The sequence below is a fragment of the Lethenteron reissneri genome, chromosome 23 (genome assembly GCF_015708825.2).
Source record: "Lethenteron reissneri isolate LAM-NWPU_2019-01 chromosome 23, ASM1570882v1, whole genome shotgun sequence".
Taxonomy (NCBI): domain Eukaryota; kingdom Metazoa; phylum Chordata; class Hyperoartia; order Petromyzontiformes; family Petromyzontidae; genus Lethenteron; species Lethenteron reissneri.
The window spans coordinates 13,319,453-13,338,397 of NC_083801.1; the positions used below are offsets into that span (position 1 = coordinate 13,319,453).

The 18,945-nt window shown below is 43.9% G+C and overlaps 1 protein-coding gene across 1 annotated transcript; it reads right to left on the minus strand.

Annotated features, from left to right (window-relative positions):
- Positions 1–1,181: 1,181 nt before the first annotated feature.
- Positions 1,182–17,754, minus strand: LOC133346016 (sterol 26-hydroxylase, mitochondrial). Its single transcript, XM_061557263.1, has 9 exons — positions 17,130–17,754; positions 12,525–12,715; positions 11,470–11,663; positions 9,946–10,143; positions 8,887–9,050; positions 8,170–8,336; positions 7,081–7,162; positions 5,150–5,353; positions 1,182–3,783 (listed from the first exon to the last, which is right to left on the minus strand). The coding sequence occupies exons 1-9, from the start codon at positions 17,433–17,435 to the stop codon at positions 3,667–3,669; spliced, it is 1,623 nt and encodes a 540-aa protein (XP_061413247.1). The 5' UTR covers positions 17,436–17,754; the 3' UTR covers positions 1,182–3,666.
- Between the last annotated feature and the right edge of the window lie 1,191 nt (positions 17,755–18,945).

The following is an 18,945-nucleotide window of genomic DNA, read 5'->3' on the forward strand; positions in this document are numbered from 1 at the left end:
CCGCCCCAAAGGCGATGATGCCCCGCCCATCTCACCCCGACCCCCACCCGAGGCCCCGCCCCCACATTCCAGCCTTCTGCCCCAACGCCGTCGCTTGTGCTTTATTCACACTGTGGAGGGGTGGGGCTCTCTAAAGGGAGTGAGTGGCGCCACTTTTGTGGACAAAGACAACTTTTGTGGAGATAGACAACTGGTCGTTACGTGGTTTAGACTCGGCCCCCCGCCATGTAACCAGAGAAAATCCCACCACGGGCTCAGGGCTGTAATTAAAGATGTTCACTTTAAACACAGTACAGTAGTTCAGTACGGTACGCCCGTAGCATGTTATAAAGGGGCCTTAAATAAGTAAAAAACTAAAATGAAAACACAAATTTTTTACTTGCATAGTAAATCAACTGCATTTTTATTTGCTATACAGACATAATACGACAAATCGCTAACATTAAACACTCAGTCGTTCGTAAAAGTTGAAGGCAGTATAGTACTATAGTAATAGAGCAAGTGCAGATTCATTGAACCGGAATTGATAGCTTGAAAGCATTTAGCGCGGGGCCCTTGAAAGTGCGGGGCCCGTAGCTACTACACATGTAGCTACTACACATGTAGCTACTTTTGCCACTAGGATCATCCGGCACTGTGGTGAAGGGGCCAGTTTCTGTTATAAACCAGCAACTTTACTGCATAACAAACAAGTTTAATTTTTTTTCAATGTGAATAACATTGAAAACAAAACATCAAAATGAAAATATCGATATTTCGATGCTATTGAAGGGACCAACATCAACGCCAAAACGTTGATGTAACAGAACCAAAACACTGATGTCACTGAAGTATCCATGTGCTGTCCATCCCTACTTATATAGCCCAACCTACCCCGTACCAAATCGGGGGTGAGGAATATTTCCCTACTTAGGACCGAATACGGCTTTCAAACACATTGGACGGCTCAGATGTACACACATGCAGAGACACAACAGCCACTTGTGAGTGCAAGAGGCCCTTGCATTTTGATGGATAAATGGATGGACCTTATGAAATGGACCATCCAATTACAAACTAACGTCGTGGGTAGTCGCTCCAGCTTGCTCTCGCACCCCTGCAGCATTAAAACCACCCCCATAACTCTGACCAAACACTCTTAAATCATCGGAGCCTTTCCCGAAGTCAGTCGACACGGAACATACAAACGTGTATTTATTATATGTAAATCATACTGTCTATAAATGACATTTCAATATAGAGAATTGGTTAATAGAGAATTAGTAAATAACCAAGCAAAACATAGAACAAATTCAATGGTACATCTCAATAACAACGTATTTAGGTTTTATGGCATTACTATACATTACAAAAGCTAACATTGGACGTTGCTATGTGCACAAGATGTTTAGTAGTTTCACAAGTGCTGCTTTCAGTTCACGGTGACAGCTAAACGTAATGCAGCCCTTTCTGGCACTTGTGTCGAAATGCGGGTTTGGTGAACTGCTAATGAAATGGTTTCTCAGCTGTTGTTACATTATATATAATCACGTCAGTATGAAAATATTAACCCTAAAAAAATTACACTTTTATCCCAAACTTAAGATTTTTAGCAACATGGTTTTGAGAAATTAACCCAAACATAGTCTGAGTAAACATTTCATTACCGTTGTATGAAATTAAATGGGAAAATGTCAAAACTGGGTGGTTTTTAACTTTTGCCGACAAAACTGGATCCCAAATGTCAAAACTGGGTGGTCTTGGAAAACGACAGGCAAAACAGGGTGGTGCTTTTTGATATGACAAAACTGGGTGATGTTCAATGTGGACAAATGTCAAAACTGGGTGAAGAAGGTGTACGATTTAATGTATCATTTTGTACACGTTTAGGTCCTTGCGTTATTCATCCATATGTCGCCACAGATTTAGAGCGTTCCAAATGATGTTTCTCGTGGCTCATGTTCCATACCTTGCACCGCAAACTTCCCGTTTGCATACTGGCACAGTGTGCCAGCTCGCTTACTTGCCGTTTGTATACTGGCACAGTGTGCCAGCTCGCTACTACAGTAACACTTACTTGCCATATGTATACTGGCACAGTGTGCCAGCTTGCAACTACAGTAACACTTTCAGCTCGCGAACATACACGAACTTCCCATTTGTATACTGGTACAGTGTGCCAGCTTGCATGCTACACCTACTACAGTAGAACAACGGTAGATAGTGTTTGCGTCGAGAAGTATGGTGCTGCACACTTAGAACAAAACATGTTTGTTACATATATATAACTACTTCGACGGGCAAGAGCGCTTGTTGTGGCCCTTGGCGCGACAGAAGGAGCACCGCGTGAGGCCCAATGGGCCACCTTCGCCACGGTTGCGAATCCGACGCTTCTTCGGGCGGCCAGCCTTCTTCTGGCGAGGAGGTGGCATCATGGTGTTGTCGCGTTGCAGCTCCTCGGCAATGGGCAGCTCGATACCGGCAACCGAGGTCCATGTCGTGTTGATGGCAGAGACTTGGTAACACACCGCACATGCATCGTATCGTTGGGGTGCTGGCACAATGTGCCAGCGTACAAATATCAAGTGTGTGTAGTTATATGGTGCTGGCACACTGTGCCAGCATACTAATACCAAGTGTTTAGATGAATGGGGTGCTGGCACAGTGTGCCAGTATACAAATACCAAGTGTTTGGATGAATGGGGTGCTGGCACACTGTGCTAGTATACAATTATCAAGTGTATTTGACAAATGTCAAAACTGGGTGCACCCTGAGTGTCCAAAACTCAAGTTTTTGGCCACCCAGGGTGCACCCAGTTTTGACATTTGGGATCCAGTTTTGTCGGCAAAAGTTAAAAACCACCCAGTTTTGACATTTTCCCGAAATTAAATATAAATCAGTATAGTATATTCAAATACATATATAAATCATTATAGTTTTGTTCAATGCAATAAAGGATTGGTAAAATTTAAATGTATTTTGTGAATATTAACTTCACGTTCAAAAAAAAAAAACTTGTTGAAATATACATAAATGAAAATATGCATTGTGTTCATCATTAAAGCACTCTTTATATGTTACGAGTGGGTGGGTGGCAGCACCACACCCGGCCGCCTTTGTCTCCCCAGTGGCGATATTCACACACCACACCAGTTACTCGTTTGAGTCGACCTAGGGGAGGCCCAGGACCGGTTGAAATAATCGTCACCGGTGGTGGCCGTGAGCGGGAATCGAACTCGGGTCACCGGGTTCGTAGCGCGGCGCGCTAACCACTACACTACAATGCGTTACGCTTCCACGTGCGCGGGTCACGTGACAGATTTGACGTCACAGCTCACTTGCCGTGCAAAAAATATCTGCATTATTGAGCCCCCCCCCCTCCCCCCCCCAAAAAACTAAAGTGTATTTTCATAATTTTTGCATGGTGTACAGTCTGGAAAGTACCCACATGGAAAATTTCCAGTTTGTTGCATGTCGGGAAGTATGCTAAACATTTTGAACAGACACACATTCACAACTTTGCGTTATATATAATGGAGATAAAACGTGTATGCAGTGCTGATGACACAAACGTGCGAATGTCTGCCCCAAAATGCACATGTAAAACGTCACTTGGTCAGGCCAATTTTGCTGCACCCTGCAAGGTGTAAAATATGCTGCACAAACATTTTGAGCAAGAGACATCCTCACTTGCGTGCAATGAACTTAAGATTAATAGATTCACTGGGGATCATGACTGTGCACGTGCGTGGTAAAATCTTCTTCTGACTCGGGTCCCTCTGAACCTCAAACTCCTTGATCAACTGCAAGAGACAGGAGACGCAGTGGCACACACATTAACACCGGCAACACTCAAGTCGGTCCGCCAAGCGGTAAACATAACCAACTTCCTTACTTGGTATACAGTACTTCATTTTAACAGGAAATCCAGGCTCAGAGACAAAGAAAGACACAATCAAAGGAAATAAGTTAGTGTTATACCAAAACCTAAATTAAGCCTATAAGTATGTTATATGTCAAACTAGTAATACGTATGTGGGTTATTGACAGTCTGAAGCACGAGGAGGGGTAGCTATTAAGTGGAGTATGAAAAAAAAAGGACAAAACCCCCGTATAGCCTTAACAGACTGTTGCAGCAAGTGCTGTTAGCAAGCACCTACGAAGGCTAGCACTGAACATGAGGAGGCATGTGGTCAACACCACGCCCGGCCGACTTCGTCTCCCTCGTGGCGATGTTTACACACCACACCAGGTACTCATTTGAGGGTGAGTCGACCCAGGGGAGGCTCATGATCAGTTCAGATAATCGTCACTGATGCTGGCGTGAGTAGGAGTCGAACTCGGGTGGCCGGGTTTGTAGCGCAGCGTGCTAACTGCTACACTACCGAGCATTAATATTATTAAACTTTCATGAGGGAGATAACCAAATAAGCACACTAAGCGACTTACAGGCATGACAAAAACTGTTGTGAAAAAATCAAAAGGCACAATGCTTTTGCAAGCCAAATTTTCGGATGGCTATGGAAACCACTTTCTAAGAGAAGAGAAATACGTCCAAGCATAAAAGAAATGGCATTTTAGGTAGAAATGCGCTTTTAGGTAGAAATGCGATCTGTAATAATTATTGCATGGGTCAGAGAGCTTTATCATAAATAATTTGCTCAAACAAAAGTTGCTTGCATTTGAGTGCATATATCCGACAGAGATGCTAGGAATTTAGTGGCAATACTGGATATGCGGTGCAAAGTTCAGAAGAGATCATGGCAGTGTTGTAGATTAGATTAACCCTAGTGCAGCCGTTTTTGCCTAAAGTGTAGAGAAGGGGAAAAGGCGATTTGCCAAGGCAGAATTGTAAATATCCACAAGTCTGGCAACTATGGGAAAGACTGAAGGCCAGATGGTGGTATTTGGTTTAAGGGGATATATTCGAGGTCCGTGTGTCTATTCTGCAATAGCTTCAGGATCTGGAAGAAAGTAAAAATGCTGGTGTGGTCAAGATGGCATCTCGATCTTGATTATGAATTAACCAGAACCCAGAGGTAGATCGTCATGACCCAAACACCACAGAAAGTAATACATCTAATGGCCTACAAGCACTCTTCATATCATTCACATCTGAAAAACACATTTTATTTGAATCTTGTGAAGGATCTCTGTTCACGAACTTACACGGGATAAGGTGAGGTACATCTCCAGCTCAGCCACGCGCCGCCCGACGCATGCCCGCACGCCAAACCCGAACGGAATGGATCCGAAAGGGGGGTGCGCCAACATGGTGCCTTTACGCAGCCAGCGCTCGGGCTTGAATGCCTCCGGATCCGGGAATATTTCAGGATTGTGTGACACCGCGTAGTGGCACAATTGAAACAGTGTCTGAGTGAAATGGCAGAACATGTGCATGCAATGTAGGAGAAGACACAGAGATAAAGATTAGTTGTGGCATAAATGTTTAGAATTCGAAATTCGAAAACATTTGTACATATTTGTATTTTATTGTTATTTGTGTATATTAATCAGCAATTAAGGCAAGTTGAAAATGTTTAATGTTGTAGATTATTATTATGAATAATCTTGGAAAGATTAGTTGTGGACAGTGTATTTTTGAAACATCAAGTAAATGAATTGCACATGGCACGAATACATTGTTTCAATCAGATTGTTGGCTGCGGGATGAACTATCCGAGTTCTTCTCGGTCCACCTTGGACTCTCATTCTTGTCACCGAGACAGATCCAGTGGGTCTCTGCAGGACGTGTCTCAGGAACATATTTCGCTTATAGATTGAATTATGGGAACCCCTTTTTGTAGTCGGTTTCATTTAGGATCATTGTATTTGTTCAGCGGCCTGTAAAGGGGATCCTCAGTATGCAATGGAGTCCTTTCATCACTAAGGCCTCGATCCTGACCTCTTCAGCTTTCCTAAGTGACCAACCCTTAAATCCGTACAATGTTACCGGCCACACAAGCCCTTTCTGCAGGTGATTCTTGGTTGGAAGTGCGATATTCCATCCACGCCAGATCGGCTTGAAAGAAGCTATGACTGCCGTACCCAGGGCGAGCCATTCCCAGACGCCTTCTATACACCTTGCATCTTCTGTATTGGCTTAGCTGAGGTACGCAACTTTATTACCTTTTCCAATTGTTTGGCTTCAACGTAGATGCGTATTGTAATTCTGTCCTTGATATTGATTTTAGTCTTGTCGATATTGATAACAAGGTTATGTTCTTTCTCGGCTGTGACTAAACGATCAATCAGTTCCTCGAGTTCATCTGTCGAGCTTGCCAGGACTCTGTCGTTCGCAGCATATCTCAAGTTGGAGATCCTTTGGCCCCCTATGAGTACCCCTCATTTAAAAACTTCAAGGGGCTTTCTCATGGCCATGTCCTCCAGGATGTTGAACCGATATGGCGAGAGGACACAGCCCTGCTGGACCTCTTCATGGATCCGGATTGAGTCGGATACGACTCTGGTTTTGTTCGTTATCTCAAGAAGATGCAAGTGTGGTAAATAACCCATTTCCAGCATAATTCACCACAGCTTTAAATGCTGTACTTAGTCAAAAACCTGTGCGAAGTCCACGAAGCACATGTCCAGTGACTGCTGGTGTTCTCTGGATTTTGCCATGTTGATCTGGAGGTTGGTGATCTGATTTCACGGGCTGCGGTGTGACCAAAATCCCACCTACTTATCCGCAATTTACTGCTCAATCTTGTTCGGGATTATATCCAGAATCTCCCTCGGCAGGATCTTGATTTGCATGATTTTCAACTTGGCTTCCGTCTGGCCCGGTGGCTTTCCGGTACACAGTATTATATTGTATTTTGTAGCATGCACTGATGTAAGATAAGCAAATTGTTAATATAAAATATTTTAAAATGTAGAGATATTTAAAGATTATGTTTTAATTGGAAATGCAATCACATAGTTTTTACAATTGAATCGTAATTAAATAAAGCTTGGATTAACATGCAGTTACAATGTTACAATAATGCACAATTGTCTGTAGACTGCAGGGTGTCAAGACAGACTATTACGTGAGTACATGCCTGTGTGAGTGTGATGAGTGTGGAGGTGTGAGCATAATCTATCTACACATTCACGTTTTTGGGGAAGACATATCCGCCCACTTTCGATCCTCCTTCCCCAATGAGGCGCGAGTTCGAAGGCACCACTGGATACAATCTGCACACACACATGCACAATGAGCACTCAGTTCCCACGCAGATGCCTCTCCGGTTCTACCGTATGCTGATCAACATGATGTGTGAAGTTTCACTCCACATGCTGGACAGCACAAATTGAAAAACACATGTAGAAGAATGCACACGAATGTTGTTTTGTATTTCCTTTCATTTTATATCTCGTTTGTAACTCACTTAAATGTTCTCTATTTACATTTAACTTCATCTTGGTTTTGGATTCCGTGATCTGTACGATATTGCAATTGTTTTAGTTTTGTGGTACTCAACAAGCCTCTAGAAATATTTTCACCAAACATGGACAGAGAGAGAGCTTTGGAAGTGATGGGCATTGGCTTCAGGACATGTGACCTCCATTAATTCAGTGCACTCAAGTAACCTTTACATTGGTATAAATGCCTTGTACTCTCATCCAGTGAGCAGTTTAATTGTTAATGTTTTTTGCAACCTTGGTTTTGTAACCTTGGTTATGTACATTTCCATTGTAATGTATGATTTATGCTGTAAAGTTGATGTCCTTTACAATGACGTGAAAGATAATTTTAATATAATTCAGGACACAAAGGGATCTAGTTTTCTTTAATGGCAGTTAAGTCCTACATATACAATGATATTAAATAAGTACAGTAAAACCTTGGATTGCGAGCATAATTCGTTCCGGAAACGTGTTTGTAATCCAATCACTCGTATATCAGTTGTGATCACGTGACGCTCGCAGACAAAGCGTATACACGTACTACTCGTATTGCAAGACCTCGCTCGTTTATCAAATTAATATTTATTTACAATTATTGCTCGTCTTTCAAAACACTCGCAGACCAAGTTACTCGCAATCCAAGGTTTTACTGTACTTGTAAATGATATAAAATAAGTACTTGTAAAAGCAGACAATACATATTGGTTTTCATGTTTGCCATCATCATCTGTATGCCACGTTGCGATCATTCCAGCGAATTCTCCCATCGACCACAAACGAGTGTGGCGATTCACCTGAGAGTCTCTTTGATGACAGCCTTAAGGAATGACATTTTGGCCAGATCTTGTACATTGGGGATGGTGTCCCCTGGACAGACGCCCTCGACCTCCTGGTGCAGCCTCTCCTGCAGGTGGGGCTCTCTTGACAGGTGGTAGAGGGCCCAGGACATGGTGTTGGACGTCTATCAGGAAAAACACAAGCTGCACTGGTAATCTCTCTTCACATTATATCAAAGCGAAAAGAGTTATTCACCATCATAAAATAAATAACATGTATTCACACATGAACTTTACTCTGTTTGCAGCAAGGTCTGTCCCGTAACAAGGACTGGTAATAACATTTTCCAATGTGTTTTTATGAATCATGTTTGCAATTGAAACGTTACTGCCTTTCATGTGGATTCACACAAAATTGCACCCTTGTATGCACACAAGATTTTTCCGTCTGCCTCCGTAGACCATTCATGCATCAGAGCCAAAGCGAAAATAGAACAACGTGGAAAGATGCCTCGCCCTTTAAAATTACTCAGACAGGCGAAGTGCAGCTGCCCAGTGAACTGTGTCTCATCGTGGGAGACAGCACTTAGATGTGACAAACGCAAAAATGAAGTGGCAGTTGGAGTCTCAGCAGTGCGCTCCCTCAAATGCCTGCATCACCCATGCCCTGCGCTTGAATATTTTTGGTTGGTGTCTTGCGCCTTCTGTGTAAGAGATGATGCAGTGGTCACGCACGGTGTCAATTCCAGCCATCAGCAACTCGGCGATGCTGCCGTGGATTTCGTGTTCAGTCAGCTTGCCGTTAGACAGGAGGTACGTGAGGTACTCGCCCTCCACAGGCTCGCCTCGTGCCACCATCTCGCTGATCTTGATCATCTTCTTGTCTATCTCTTTCATTCCTGCTCGGTGTGACATATGTACAATGCTGGCTTGTCAAAATGGCATTATGCAAACCAATAGTGCTTATTTTCTAAATAAACTAATAACTTATAGTTTAGTTCAACAAAGCTTATCGCTCTTAAATTTAAATATGTAACTAAGCTATGTCCGTAGCTGTGCTACATGACATTAAAGCTTCCTTCGTGAGAAAATAAGACTTAAAATTATGATCTGGCATATTATTTTGAGAATGTTTTTGTTATAGTACTCTGATGCCACTCCCATACATTATAAAATGCCCAGTGCAATGACGTCATTGGAAGTGATTGTGTTTGTAAATACTAAATGGCCAACCAAGACTCAGAACAGCCCTGATCGAAAAAGCTGCCCAATATCCTGAAGGATATATTTGAGTGTTTGGAAGAAACCAGAAAATGCAATACCTTATAAATATGGGTACATTTTTCAAAAATCCATATATAGCTCAACAGATGAAGTACAGATACCATGTGAACATGATAATATATATCAGTGCTCTCTAATGGAGCACGTAATAGGGGCCATATTAATGTTATATTAAATGATGAGTGGCTATTCCACGTGCATAAATAAGTATTTTTTTCCATAGAAAACACTTAAATGCAACAATGCAGTGTGGTTTTTTCATTCAGACGCTGTCTTTCCGACAGACCTGTTCTTCACCTGAGGACGGCTGCTTGCGTTGTGGTCAAAACGTCGTGAGAATTGTATTTTATTATGTTTTATTTTTATTATTTTATTATTTCCCTTCTACGTGACTATACTGAAAGAACCAAGAAGAAGAAAATGCAGTGTGGCTCTTAGGCTCTAAGTAACACAGTTTCTAAACATAAATTGTGTACTGGTCTGCGTGTCGGTGTGTGCATTGGACTCTACCGAATGAAAAGATCACGTCCCATGCGTTGCAGTAGTGCTTCCATAACGGCAGGAAATTTCGAATCCACGTGGGAATAAGCGATATCTTCTCCGAGTGAACAAAGACAGTCCTGACGGCATTGATGAACACCTGCGTCTCTTCCCGGACCGGCTGCTCCAGACAGCCGAGCCGTTTCTCAAACAGCACGGTAGAGATGCCTTGCATTGCACAGCAGATTAGTTCATGTCGACAGAGGAAGGACGGGAGGACAAAGGGAAGAGGGCATGGGTGTCACTATCCAGATTGCACTCTAGAAAGGAGAATGTTCCTCACTTTGTTTTTCACCACCTATCATTTTTGTAGGTCATAGATTTTTCTCTTATGTTTTTGTGGAGTTAGGTAACATGGTCTCAATGTATGGGAAACTGTTCGTAGCAGAGGGCTGCTGACCAACATGATAGGTGCATCTACCTGGGAAGGTTGGCAGATCAAGAATTCAAATCTGTGACTGCCGATAAAACCTATCACAACAGATACGTTTATTTTCATTCAAATTTGCCATAATTTCTCAAATTTTCGAGTTGACAATCTAAAAACTACGAAATGGCTACACATTTTCTTCGTTCTTTCGGTAAAGCCACGTAGAATGGAAATAATAAAATAATAAATAATAAAACATAATAAAATAATTCTCACGACGTTTCGGCCACAACGCAAGCAGCCGTCCTCAGATGAAGACCAGGTCTGTCGGGGAGACATTCAGACGCTGTCTCCCCGACAGACCTGGTCTTCACCTGAGGACGGCTGCTTACGTTGTGGCCGAAACGTCGTGAGAATTGATTTATTATGTTTTTTTATTATTTTATTATTTCCATTCTACGTGACTTTACCGAAAGAACCAAGAAGATGAATCCCTGCAGTCACGAAAGCTTTAAGTCGAAATTTAGGCTACACATTTCTTCAGTTCTTTGGAGATGGCGGTCTGCATAAGAAAAATAGATTTTCTACAAGCAATGCATATCTTTGTGTTGTTAAACATAGTGCTCATTGCCATTTGAGGTCCTGAGAAAGTGGTGGAAATTCAAAAATCCTATGATGAGAACCAATACATTTGTAACGTATCCCATCAATCAGTGCTCTCCCAGTGTAGTTATTTCACTGACCGCAGAAAGATGATGGCCTGAATTAACCCTGGTCTGACTTTGACTTTATGATATGAATCTAAGCTCTGAGCTATACAATAAACGCTCTCCAAACCGAACTGGAAATAGAGTTTCCCAAATAAATCATTAAGAGTGCAGATAATCTTACTGGAACAATGTTCATGCACTCGTTAGCTGCATGTGATAGGATATGACGTGTGTATGTGTATCAGTAATTCGAAAGCGATTTTCTTTCTGAAATCGGTAAACCTATTTCCTTCGACGCAATGTGCCCTGTTAGTGCTCTTTCCACATCCCACACAGCATGGGTAGGCTCTCATGCAGCAGCAGCAGATTATCAAAAAGTCTGTACATGAAAAACACTAAGAATCGTTTCAGTACCTTCAAAGGCAAACTTGTAAAACTCATTGGCAAGGTCGTTCACCATGCCGCCATTGCTCTCCGAGAGCATGTGCAGCCGCGCCAGCAGGTCGGTCACCACCTCGTTGATGGGCTTGACGTACGCCATCATGTCGCGCGGCCGCAGCATCTTCTGGTTAAGCACGGAACGGAGGTGGTTCCATTTGGATCCATTCCTGCGGAGACACGGGCAACGTGGTGAGGGGGCAGCCATGAGGACAAGTGGGCCTGAATTGGTCTGCACTGTGACGCAGGCAGAGTGGGTCCGTGGAGGATACACATTGGATAAATCCTCACTTTCTTATAAAGAGTTGTAGGGGATGATGTGTTGAGAGGTAAATAATTAGACAGAGGCTGTAGGAGTTTGTTGAGACAGCAAGTCCCTTGCAAAGGAGAAGTCTGGAAAACTACAAGTGAAAATGGAATAATAATAAAAAATCAAGCAAATGCAATTTGCAAAACGCCAATGTAAACAACCAATTTACATATTGTTACGACCAGGCCTATACTAACCCCTATCACTACCCCAACTCTTCCTTAACCACACCCACCTGTCTTCCTTACTGTCACCATAACTACACCACCACTTTCAATAACCCCACTCTTTAATTTAACCACTATCATCTAACGTATAATTCAATAATTATTGAAAGCGCCTTGAACCAAGGCGCATATACATCTATATAAGATAAGAATATGTATACTTGCTGTACTGTGGGAAGGCTCTTTTGCTGGCAAGTTCTTTGAATATACAATGCATAAAATTATACACGGAGTAATGAGTTATGCTTTATGCATATAACTGTTCCATTTAATAAACGGTTTAACGTTACTCAGAATGCATTTATGTCGAAGGCGTTTGTGCTGAATCCGAAGAATGGTGAGAATTTTGAAAACTCTGCAGTCACTGTTGGTCAAAGGCTTTCCTTTATAAATCAAATAATGACCGGTATTTACACCGACCAAAAATATGATACCAATAACCTCATGACCAGCTACAGTCATTGCTCAGGGTGAGGTTGTGGTGTTAGACTCACTCGGTCAAGGGCCCATAGGCGTATCCGCGCAGGTCCCGGTAGTCGGTCCAGTTCTTCATGTCGAACCTCATGGGGTACTTCCCCTCCTGGCGGATAACCTGCTCAATGAGGTCTGCATCGGCCACGCTAATCACCGTGTACGGCCCAAATTTTGACTTCCACATAGGTCCATAACGATTTTTGCATTCCACCTGAAAAAGCGACAATAAAATACAATTGAAACAGCGAGTTTAAATGTTTCATTTGGTACTGTTTATCTGTTTTTGTTTGAAAACAATATTGTAACCACGCCCTCCAGTCTACTTCGAGCCAGTCAATTTCTGCAGAACATTCTATAAGCGATTTATCATACTATATTTCAACTGCTACTCTATGTGCATCTTACAAATTCCATGGTCTGATGTCCCCGCATCACCCTCTCTTAGATTATTAAAGCATACGTGTCAAATTGCGTCTGTCGTAGGCAAGATATTTTAACCATCATAATCCCGTACTGCTGCAATGTGGCACAAACATTCCATCTTTGAAAAAAGCCAACAACCTTGACCCATTAAAGTTGAGCAACTTTTACGAGCTTACTTTGTCATACATTGGTTTAAAGCTATCTGCTGTCCTTGCAATAACAAAGGGTACATTGTACTTTGTTTCAGTAAAAGTTCAAGGCCAGGAAAAACGCACAAATATAGGCATAAGATAAAGGTAATGCACCGAACTTTCTAGAATGATCCTGGAACATTGTAGGGATGTATTATGTTTCCGAAGTACTAGCCTGTATTTTATCAAACAGGCCACGGCTAACATCAGTGAAAAAGTGATATGTGAACTCGGGTCATGAAAATCTGATTTTTTTTACATTTACCACACTGAAAGAAATGTCTGGAAATTATATTTACCTCTGGGAAACTAAGTGAGCTACCGTGATGTACGATATGTGGCACACTGGAGTTGCAAAAAGAGGGTCACCGGTTAGGTTGGATCTCCTGGCATGGCAGTTGAAACATGGGGTAATTTTCATAAATCTCTCAGCCTCTGTCCACTGAGCAATATTAATGGGTATGCCACAGTTAGTCGATTCGCCGGCAGGTTGTGTGTGGTGGGGTAAAAAGTTGGTGGGTACGTGCACCTCTTCCAACGTCTGGTCGGCGTGGTGAGTAAACCCCCTTCCCTTCCCCTCTAAAGCTCACTCGAGGGGGAGGCCCTTTCGCCAACAGTAGGGAAACCACAGGTCTGCGCCCTTTAACCGAGACAAGATGGCAAATTTACCAGGCGGTGACTTGGAACTCTGGGCCGTTTGTACTTCCTTCCCTACGTGGCAATCCGTGCATTCCATTCCTCGGAAATTGATTACCGATTCCTGCATTTTGGAACCGTCACATCGATTCTGAAACTGTGAAATGAATTCTCAGGTTTTTGTTGTTGTTTTCCCTTTGTATATAACCCTATTTGTTGCAGTGAACCCTATTTGTTGCAGTGCTGTTAGCGATGGTTCGTTTGTTTTGTGTGGGTCATCTTCAAAAGGTAGTTTCTTTACTGACAGCCTTTCTACGAAAAAAGAGATGGGAAAGTAATAACTAAACAAGGTTATTATTTGTATGCTTCCGTTTACTATGGTTTTGATAATTAAGTGGACTACATTAGCATACTGCTGCTTCGAGGCAAACATTTAGTAATCAAATGTAGACTTATTGCCCTTGCTTTCTGCGTGACATTTCAATGTTTCTGTGCACGAATTACTCAGAGGAGAGGCTTTTGAGAGCGAGAGATGAATTATTCTTTAATTTTTTTTATCACAGTGAGCAACTCAGATTTATTAAATAAAGGTGATGTAGATATGGGGAGCGGTAGCGTAGTGACTTGAGTTCGACTCCCACTTACAGCCAACACCAATGACGATTAACTGAACCAGTTATGGGCCTCCCCTAGGTAGATTCAGCCTCAAATGGGTACCTGGTGCGATGTGCAAACATCGCCATTGGAAACAAAAGCGTCCGGGTGTGGTGCTGGTCACTCACACCCTCGTGTGCTGTGCTGGCCTTGATTAGTGCTCGCCAACAGCACTTGCCCCAGCAGTATTTAAGGCTATGTGGTGGACATTTGTCTTTGTAACTTAAAAGGGTCATGCAACTGGGGAGGAGGGGGCAAGTGTAGCCAGCACAGCGCCCGGCCACCTTTATCTCCCCGATGACGATGTTTACACAATACACCAGTTACTGCATCGACCTAGGGGAGGCTCAAGGCTGTTTCAGATAATTATCATCACTAGTATTGACCGAAAGTGGGAATTGAACTGGTGGATCTTTGTCTTTGGGTGACACACACAGAGACAAAGACACATGGAGCCAGAGATAAGGGGGAAGAGGGGTAGGGGTGAGCCGTGGAATGAAGAAAGTTCAGAAGCAGCGTACAAAACGAGCAATGGGCCGATTGATTATCTCGACACGCACCACAAAGTTCAATAAGATGGTTTTAAATTCGCTGGAATGTGGCGTGATTTCAGCACCTCTCTTCATGGTAAACCCCGTGTTAATGATGGCCCACAAGCACAACCAAAAACATTGTCGTCAATAACACTGCCTTAGAATCCATGTGCTGCTTGAACGTTGTATATTATTATTTTGCTTTTATGGCAGTCTTATATTGACTTATGAACGAATGTGAGTTTTTTTTTTGTTTCTGCTACAGTTTGACAGTAATGAACAATATTAGACGATTAAACCAGAATTGAAGTATCTGCAGACCTGCAGAGAGTTGCGTAAAACACATGTAAAGTTCCATATCATAAGAAGTTCCGCCCTGTCCCTGATGAAATCCCCCACGCCCCTCCATGCCAGCACCCTAATCTCTGTCGTGTCCAAGCGAAAATGTTTAGGATTCAATAACAGTAACATCCTTGACCAATTTTAAATCATATTTGGACCTCAGATTGCCCTTAAAGTGTGCATGCAAGCGATCACTATGCTTTGCACACATTACGTTAATAAACACATTCCTGCGGAGGGAGCTGGTAGGAACACGTTGGGTTGCTCGGTCAATGGCCAGGGTCAACGGCGGCGTGGTGTGTTCCGCAAATATGCGCGACTGTGAGGGCGGGCACAAGCCGGCGTGAGTAGGTTAAACGTTGAGTTTTATAAGGGAACCATGGGGTGACCAGCCCCTCCCCACCCAGCCCCACCCAGCCCCTCCTCACCCAGCCCCACCCTCCCCCCCAGCCCCTCCCCACCCTCCCCTCTCCACCCAGCCCCTCCCCTCCCCACCCAGCCCCTCCCCACCCTCCCCTCCTCGCCCAGCCCCTCCCCACCCTCCCCTGCCCTCGCAACCCTCCCCTCACCACCCAGCCCCTCCCCACCCTCCCCTTTCCATCCAGCCCCACCCCTCCCATTTTTGGATGGACGACGGACGGACGGACACAATAATCCCCTGTGGGCTGGTGTAACCAGGAGATTCCTACCAGTATCAGTGTTTTTGTATGTGATGCGTTCTCTTAGCCATGTACGGTTTGTGCGGGTTGCAGGACCTCGCCATTCGGAATTTGACCCCGTGCAGTTGACTTTGGTTTGTTTTGTTAACGGGTTTTTGTTGTTGCCGAAACGATGTTTTTATGGTGTAACCAAGTCCCCATCTTAAATTATGAGCTTGCGCAGTATTACCCAATGGCTTTAGATGTGCAAAGATAAACGAAGTACTGCACGAACACTCGTGTGTGCATGTTATCCACAACAGGCATTTCTGAGCTATGCCAGGCAGCAGTTGCTTACCTCTCATAATTAATTAAATCACTGTACCCGCAGCAAATTCTCAAAAATGAATCAGAATGTGTTTTCCAGCTAACCCCTGCAAAATAAAGGTTTTTTGGGGTTAGATCGTGTAAATATAAAATGTGTCGTTAAACCCGCCACCGCCAATGAGTAAGGTTTGTAACGTAAACAGAACTAGGCAATTGGTTGCTAGTACAGCACACCGGTGTGTTGGAGAGTAAATCCACAACATTTACAATCTGAATAGTACAGCAACACCGGTGTGTTGGAGAGATTTTGGAGAGATTTGCTCCCCAACACACCGGTGTGATGTACTAGTGAATACTCAGATTGTAAATGTTGTGGATTTGCTCTCCAACACACCGGTGTGCTGTACTAACTCCTACAAGTTCATTTATTTCCACCCATGTCATCGTCCTGCAGCTGTTGTAGTCTAACTCGTAGTCTGCAGCAGTCACTTTTAGCAGATGTTTCTCTACCTGAATGTAACAGGTGGTCAATCTGCACAATATATTATCTGCACGTGGCGTCCTTCACTACCTGCACGAGACGTCGTTCATCACCTGAACGAGACGTCGTTCTATCTGCGCAAGACGTCATTTCTTTACCGTCCTTCTCTACTTGCACGAGACGTCGTTCCCTACCTGCGCAAGACGTCGTTTCTTTACCGTCCTTCTCTACCTGCACGAGACGTCGTTCTCTATCTGCGCAAGACGTCGTTTCTTTACCGTCCTTCTCTACCTGCACGAGACGTCGTTCTCTATCTGCGCAAGACGTCATTTCTTTACCGTCGTTCCCTACCTGCGCAAGACGTCGTTCATCACCTGCGCGCGCGACGTCTGCGCTGTACCTGCAAAAGGTGCGCGTTCTCGTTTCGGCACAAGACCCAGTAGATGATGGAGAAGAAGCCGGGCCCCGTCAGCTCTTCCGGTGAGCGCAAATTCTCCGCCACGGGAGGAGTCACCACCCCGGGAGCCGCCGCCTCGCCGTGCGCCCAGCGCAGTGCGCGCGTCTCGGCGCCGGTCCCGGTGCGCGTCTCGGTCCAGGTAGGAATTCGCGTCCCGGCCCCGGCAACGCGAGCGAATCCGGGCGGTGCCGGTCGGAGTAGCAGAGAGAGGGGACGGAAGCGGGTGATCCTCGTCCACCACGCAGCCATGGCGTTTCTTTATGTTCTTTTGGCAGAGTTCTCTGTTCTCAAACTGCGCGCTCACGATGACCCCGGGCTGCAAGGGCGCTGGCTACGGGGGCATTTGCTGATCCGGTTGGCGCTGTCCCGTGATCGAGTAGAGTCCGCGACACGCGTCGACGTTGGTTCTTCTCGTCTCGTGTCGTGTCCGTGAGTCGACACACAACTGATACGCAGTATTTCGTCGCGTGTGGGTTATAGGTCTTTTGTTTTTTTGCTGGAAAAATATTTTAGTACCGCCCTCTATCTAACATTGTAAGCACTGCTGTGAATACTGTACTATGCATTCGGATTCACGTTTTTTGTTTCTCTTCCAGAATGTGTAGAAGAGTAGTTTTTGCTTTTGCTGTATTTTATTTGAAAACACGTTGTGCTTCAAAGTTATCCGCTGCGCTCTGAAGACTATTTTCCAATTGATGGTTGTCACGCACCTGTTGAATTCACAAGCTGCTTAGTCCATCTTAGGTTACACATGGCAGTGAACGTCTTTGGATGTGGATTAATTGCAGTGATTTAACATGCCCTATCATCTGCATCAACAAGCACGCAATAGCAATCCAATTCTTGAGAAATTCTGAATAGTTTTTGAATGGTTGAAACCACCCCCCCCCCCCCCTTATACAAAATTATGTAAGTACTTTGGTGAACTGTGTATGGAATCTGGGGGGTTTGAACGTTCAATTGAGTTTAGCAAATGGTGAAACCCCAACTAGCCGGACCCGCCTTTACTGAATTTCACACCGAGCCGCAGAGCCGTCCCGAAGGTATTACAAATGGGAGAAGGCCGCCCCGCGCCGATGTAATACTACGATTTAGTTTGAAGGCGTTGGGGCGTGGGGGCCTCCCATCTCGTATGGTCCTGCCTAGCCAGACCAGGTCGGTTAATTTAAAAAGACATCTCAAATTGTATTTTAGTTACGAATAATGCATATTTCACATACCATACACTATGGCATGCCATGTAATGCACAATAAAATACACGAGAACGAGTTATAGCGAGTATTGTCAAGTGTAGCTTAAGTGCATTACATTGTGGAATACGGCCGTGTACCCTCGAACCAATAAACCCAACTACCAGTACAGGCAGTGCCCAACTTACCAATATTTGCACTTACGAACGAGCTTCCTGAATATTTGTTTTATCGGACTTGCGAACGTGAACTCGCACTTGCAAATCGAACAGCGGGACTATAGCAAATGTACAAATTTCCATTCCGATCAACCCACACGGTTTACCCGTATTCTCGTACAGCGAAATTGAGCAAAAAAAGTGTTTGTGTTGCTCTCTTGTGATGGGACTTTGTCGGATGAACGTTGAGATTTATGAGGGCACGGTGTGACCAATAAAGTCTGAATTTGTCTGTATTAAGGTAGGCACTGATAAGGGGTCGACAGGTATGCATTTCTTATAAGAGATTAACAACGCTTCCCTTTGTTGAACCGTAACACATTTAATAACCGACGGTATGTGCATTTATA

Excerpts from the sequence above, each read along its gene's own strand:
- LOC133346016 (XM_061557263.1), bottom strand. The coding sequence starts at position 17,435 with ATGGCTGCGTGGTGGACGAGGATCACCCGCTTCCGTCCCCTCTCTCTG. Across the intron at positions 7,163-8,169 it reads GTCATCAAAGAGACTCTCAG|ATTGTATCCAGTGGTGCCTT; the intron begins GTGAATCGCCAC and ends GTGTGTGTGCAG. Across the intron at positions 5,354-7,080 it reads GATATGTCTTCCCCAAAAAC|ACACTGTTTCAATTGTGCCA; the intron begins GTGAATGTGTAG and ends CATTTCACTCAG.